Raw genomic sequence first — 6,337 nt, forward strand, 5'->3', positions numbered from 1 at the left:
CAACATGTCGGCAGTTGAATGAGCTGTTCGCGTACATCTCTGTAGGATTTCTCTTAAAGTAAGTGCAATTTCATGTCTCGGCGTTGTCTTGGCCAGTAGAAAAAGTACTCGTCTCCACAGTCTTTCAAGGAAGGTTCAGCTGAAGCTGGAAGAAGAGGTTACAATTATAGAGACAGGATGTTGCCGATCGTGTTCTGGATGCAAAAGTCAAACGAAGCTTGCAAGGCTCGCAATCAGTCGCAGCACTTAATATCCCCGTGAGACATTGATGCTTGCTTGTCAGATCAAACATTCCCTTCTCTCTTCTCGCCGTTGCACTTATCTTCTCACCATCTCTGCAGCATGTGATTTAATGCCGTACGGGGGGGGGCGAGGACTTGAAAGCCTCCCGAGCTCATGTTCAGGTGCGGGATTCTGACACGGGCTGCGTTGGTGTTTAAACACACCAAGAAAGCGGCTGCCGTTATTGCTCTTTGAAAGCTGAAATGCCAACTGTCAAAAAAGTCAGCTGTGCTTCGGCGTCTACAAGTTTCCGTTCATGCGGTTATTAATCTGCCATTTGTGTTCAGATGCCCCTTTTTTTTGTTAGTCAAGTCGTTCCTCTTGCGTTCATACAAACTTTATAATCGCCACGCATCTTGGTGTAAAGGAGCAGAAATCTTTTAATGATGCCTTGAAATCAAAGATTAAATTGTAAACACAGTGATAGATGAATAAAGAGAACAAGACTCATCTTTTCCCTTTTAGTATTCTCTGCAGTGTCTGAGTTCTTTTCCTGAAATTTATTTATTTATTTTAAATTCTGAGATCACTGCAAAGCATAGACCCCCCCGCCCCTGACCCCAAAAAAGGAAGGCCTTCAGTCATGATCCCAGCGCTGCAGCTTGCTGTTTGTATTTGGCCGCGTCTGCGTGAGTGAGCTAGTGATTATTCGCATTGCTTAACTTTAAACAAGATGCTCAGAGCCACAGCCAGCCTCACTCCCTGACCATCGCCGTCCTCTTCCCTTCCCTTCCAATATTACCTCCGGCCCTATAAAAACACTCAGGCAAAAGGAGTAGTTGGCAAGCAGAGCACTTACAGAGAGCAAGGTTACACCCAATTGAATGCTGGGAGGATTGATAATAAAAAGATACTCATAGCAGTGACTTGACATTACCTATGGAATGTCTATCTTTTTTTTTTTTTGCGCTTCTCTTGTTAAGCAAGATAAATCGGTCGGCTGGAGCAGGTTTTATCAGACCTTTCGCCCATGTGTGTACTTTTCAGCGAGCTTGACGGATGTTATTTATAGGAACGCTTGCAGAGGTCTTGTGAAGCAGGTGAAGCTATTGTTAAACACCTTAAGGGAGCATTGAATGCAGAAGGATGACCAACCATTATTCTATGGTAGAATGTGTTTCTACATTCATCTTTTTATTTCCAAATGCAAACTTCTTTGTATGGTTTTTGTGTAATGAAACCATGGGCATATGCTGTCATCCTCATTATCACACCATCTCTCTTTGCACAACTGGGACTCTAGCTTTAGGACGTTTCTTTTGTTGTTAAGTCTCACAAACGAGGAGCCGTCTGTCCGATATCTCTGGAATAATTTCATTTCCATTTTGTCCCAGGGAGGAGCTGGAAGGCTTTGTGTCTAGTGGCACCCTGAGCCACCTCAAAGTGTGCTTCTCCAGAGATGTCAGGGGGGACGAGGAGGCCGTCGGCTCAGCGGCCGCCCCCAGATACGTCCAGCACAATCTGCTGCGTTGGAGCCAACAGGTCACTGACGTCCTGCTCAGACAGAACGGCTATCTCTACGTCTGCGGGTGAGACTGACACTGATTTTTACTAACTTTACTTTACTCTGAGTGGTTTCTTTCTACTCTTTCCCGGTCTCTACCTAGGATTGCTGCCATGTTGTTGCTGGTCTTGCATCAGTTTGTCAGCATGTACTGTGAGTGAGAGTTGGCTGCAGAGCATTTTAGTCTCAGCTGGGTTTTTTCTGTCTCATGTTCTCTTTACAACCATGCTCTACTTTTGGCTAATCGTCTTGAGTCTCCAGAGCGTGGAATTGACTGGTACGTCAATACAGATTTCCAACTGTATCTAAATATAGATTAATCATGAGTTCTAATGAGATAAATCAGCTTTACAGGTGAAACCAACAGATTAACCAAAGTGTTAAAGAGGAGTGTGTACATGCATGTGGAAGACGATTCAAAATAGGAAGTTTTCATTAAGTCAAATAGTTTAATGTTTAAAAGTAGATTATTGGCAGTGGTATAAAACGATTTAAGAGCTATTACATTAAAAATACTGGCTCATCGTGAGAGCTTAATTAAAAAAGACTCATTACATCTTTTACTAATGAGACTCAAACCTTTTTATTTTTCAATACTTTTCCTGTTTTCGACAATCAGATTCAGTTCTTGCTGAACAAATAACTGGCAAGGTTGATCTGCCATTCTCAGAGGCAATTATTTTTCAGCTACTATTTGCTCGAAGGGCTGTGTTGCTCTAATTTCACTTTAAAATACCCTCAAAGGTTATCAACAAACTTCTGAGCCAGAAGCTAATCACTGACCTTTTAGAGTTAGAGCCTACTTGTCGCTGATATTTCAGTATAAACACAGGCATTTATTAGGCATTTATAGATGACGCCAAAGTCATCTATAAATGGCATTTCCAACAAACCTTTTACAACCATGTGGCTCCATATCATCACTCTCCCATCTCCGTGCTTTACTGTCTACAAATGCTGAGGTAGTCCTGCCCAAGTCACACCAGATGGGCTGAACCCCAGCAGAATAAGATTACTCTTGTCTTATCTTACTAAAGAGTGTGCTTCCAACTTTCATCATGACCCTTTTCATATTCTTTAATGAAATATAATGATTGAGTTTTGTTGTAGTAAGTCAGAAAGTTATTTTTTTTATAGCATACATTCCTTTTATGCGATGTGAGATGGAAATTATTATTGTTTTGGCGACTGTTTACTGTTGCCTTCAGTGTGATGCAGCATTGTGATCTGTTAAGAGCTCTTTCATACCCCGCTTATCCTTTTCCATACTGCAACACACCGTCTCTGTCACTACAAAGACAACAAACACTCATGGATATAAATCTTGCCAAATCCTGTCAACATCGTAAATCTACTGTCGTACCGATCCCAGACTTTTTATAGTGTTTTCTCAGCATTGGGCTGCTGTCCTCACCTTTTTTGAGTGAATTATATTTGAAACATCGACAGCGAGGCAAGTTTCTCAAACAGAAAATATTGCTGTTTGATGATGAATATCTAGCCATATGCTGCAACAGCAAGACCGAGATTTCTGCCGTCTTCTTGGAGGGTACGGACCAGGACTGCCGGCACAATTTGTTATATTTTGTTGGATAAACTGTTGGCTCACCACAGTGCATGTAAAGGATTATTGTTGTTGTCATTATTATTACTCATGAAATTGTTGTTTTCCTGACACATCTGTATTTCTGTTCCCCAGAGATGCTAAGAACATGGCCAAAGACGTGAATGACACCCTCGTGGAGATGATTAAAGCCGAGCTTCAGGTGGATCAGCTGGAGGCCATGAAGAAGCTGGCAGGGCTTAGAGAAGAGAAACGCTACGTACAGGATGTCTGGGGGTGACAGCAGGTGATGAGACGAGGCCCTTTTGCGTCATCTGCTGGACTTTTACAAATTCAAAAAAAAAAACGCCAACAAAAGTCAGTCTGCTCAGCTGTAACCTTCACAGCCTTTAAGTTTGTAGAAGCCTGGAGGTAGTTTACACCTTCAGTGTTGTCAGATGGAATGACCCGGGCTGACCTGCGGCTGACGGTTCACTACACCTACAACAGTTATGACCTTGGTCAGGCCACCCGAGCTGAAGATTGTTCCTGCAGTGCGAAAAGGCTTTTAGTGTTGACAGAACTCTCTCGTTTGTCCCGTGTTAGGAAAAGCTTTTACTTGTCGGCCTTGATGGAGTGACTTTGAGAGTTAGAATGGAGTAGTGCTCCAACCGAGATGGAAACGCCACATCGTTTTGCAGCTCATAAACGGGATACAAGCAGGAAATGATTTATTGCCACACGGAGGAAATGAATAATGTTTCCTTAAATTGTGTTTGTTTTTCGAAAATGCGTCAAACCACCTCTGTAAATGCACCAGACTTTACCTTCATTTTTTTGTTTTTTTAGGTTATTGACAGACCTTTAAAAACTACCAGCCAAAATATTAAGAATGATTTTCAGACATTTCCATGATATGTTACTACATAACATTTGTAATTTCCTACACTTGTTAATATAGAAGACTATTACTTTGTCCGGGAATAGATCCTCAATGTGTCACTGTGATGGACTTTCATCTAACATCAGCTGGGATAGGCTCCAACCCCCGAACACTCTGTACTTTAACAATTGATCAGTCAACTAAAGCTTAAATAATGGGACTGATGCAGACTCAAATCTAGAGAATATAAGTAACAGCTTAAAAAGTGTCTCCATTCCAAAATGTTACCTTGTTCAACTTCTTATCATATTTTTACCAAGAAAGCGGTGGATATTCATTTTTTTATGCCGTTCAGTGTTCATTCAGAGTTTCATGATGTTATTTTAAGCCCCATGGGAGCAGGTTTTTATGCTTAAATCGTTCTCATTCTGTACATTGTTGCAGCACCTCTCATTTTCTGCCTTTTTAAAAGCTTGGTTTTAGGTTGGATTCCTTTAAGACACCTCATGATTGGTCAGCTGATGGCTCATGTATGGCGGGGTGCAGAGCAGCTGCTCCTTCTTTATTTTAGCCGTGTCAAACAAAGATTATGAGAAACTACTTCATGGTGATGTGAATAAGAAAAAGCCTGAATTACAACAAAGACGTTTCAGTCGGTACATTTATAGGTACAGCTAAGGCAAGGTACAGTTGAAAAAGTTGAAAAATAAAACCCTTTTTTCAAGAAAACATTTAGCTAGTCAAGAAAATGTCTCCCCCCTGACTTGCAGTGATATTTCTGCTCGAAGAACAATACAACTAGATTTAGGGATGTTAGGGTTATTCCAGCTGTGCTGTTTTGCAGTGTACCTGTTGAAGCTGAACTTTTTATCAGACAACTGTCCTTGTCCCAGGAGATGAGCTGAGATGAGATGAGATGTTTATTGAAGCGTGTGTGTCTCCTACAACAGGTGTTATATTCTCATTAAGCTTCTTTGTTAGTTTTTGTTGATGAAAATATTAGCTGGAAGCCAGTTGATACCAAGCCGAGCTGTTGGACAGATTTACATAATTTAAGGCTTCTATTTAGTTTTTCTTTTGTGTGTGCCCCCACCTTTTTTTTTTTTTTTGAAATGATACTTTTTAACCACCTTCTTTTATTTATGGATCAAAGCCTGGAAATGCTGGTTTTAAGAAAAGCTTCTCGGTTCCTAACTATCTTACCTCAGGTCATATTCACTTTGCTACTGTACAATTTCTGTAAGACAAACATACTGATAAATTCATTTTAAAGATGCTGTTTCTGTTAAACAAACTCAATAATTCAGTTTTCTTGTAATATCATGCAAACTCAATGATTATCTAGAATTCTTGGAGGTTCACAGTGTGATGCCACTGTGTTTCACTGTGCTGGGACGCTGGCTCAGCGACAAATAAAGCTCTAATCTGTGTTTTTCAACATCTTTTAAAATGGACAGAAAACTTTATGTCTGCCACTTTTTCTGTAAGCCATGCAGCCTTTAAAATCAGTAATGTAACATGTTTCAACCCTTTCCTGTGATAGATTTCCAACAGTTAAAAATCCTTGGGATAATGAGCAAGCAGGCCTACCATAAACAATTTACCTCTCTGACTTTGTGCACCCACAGTACGGAAACAAGAAGCACTGCCGAAAAGCTGCAGTGCAATCTCTCAAATTGTAATTAAACCAAACAAATGTGTGCTTTGTGTGATGAGGAATTAAAAGACATTTGAAGTCTTGCTTTTGTGGAGTCTGTCTTTATCCTGCGTAAGTTAAAGGGGGCCTATTATGAAAAACACATATTTTCTTGCTTTAACATATATAAAGTGGTCTCCCCTCAGCCTGCCAACTCAGAGAAGGAGGAAAGCAACCAAATTCTGCAGTGTCTGTACAGCCGCCCGGATGAGCCGTCCAGTATGATGTGGCTTCTACGAGCCGTTCAGATTCTACTCCCTTTCGTTACGTAACGACGGAGCGATTTACATAAGTTGGCCTCCGATGCGTGAAACCACGCCCACAACTAACTCCGCCGGCCGGAGCTTCCGCCATTTTTTCGTAACGGTGTATTGCGTCATTCAGGCAGCCAATCAGCACAGAGCCTCATTATCATAGCCCCGCCCACTC

The 6,337-nt window shown here is 41.2% G+C and overlaps 1 protein-coding gene across 3 annotated transcripts in view; it reads left to right on the forward strand.

Moving 5' to 3' along the window:
• The window catches only part of mtrr (5-methyltetrahydrofolate-homocysteine methyltransferase reductase), a 35,646-nt gene extending 29,711 nt beyond the window's left edge, over positions 1 to 5,935 (forward strand). For all 3 annotated transcript variants that reach the window (XM_061713443.1, XM_061713442.1, XM_061713444.1), the window contains exons 14-15: positions 1,617 to 1,811; positions 3,486 to 5,935. In XM_061713443.1, coding sequence (XP_061569427.1) covers positions 1,617 to 1,811; positions 3,486 to 3,630 — 340 coding nt within the window. In that variant the 3' untranslated portion in view covers positions 3,631 to 5,935. The remainder of the gene's footprint in view (positions 1 to 1,616; positions 1,812 to 3,485) is intronic.
• The last annotated feature ends 402 nt before the right edge of the window (positions 5,936 to 6,337 follow it).

This window comes from Cololabis saira, chromosome 22 (assembly GCF_033807715.1).
Source record: "Cololabis saira isolate AMF1-May2022 chromosome 22, fColSai1.1, whole genome shotgun sequence".
NCBI lineage: Eukaryota > Metazoa > Chordata > Actinopteri > Beloniformes > Belonidae > Cololabis > Cololabis saira.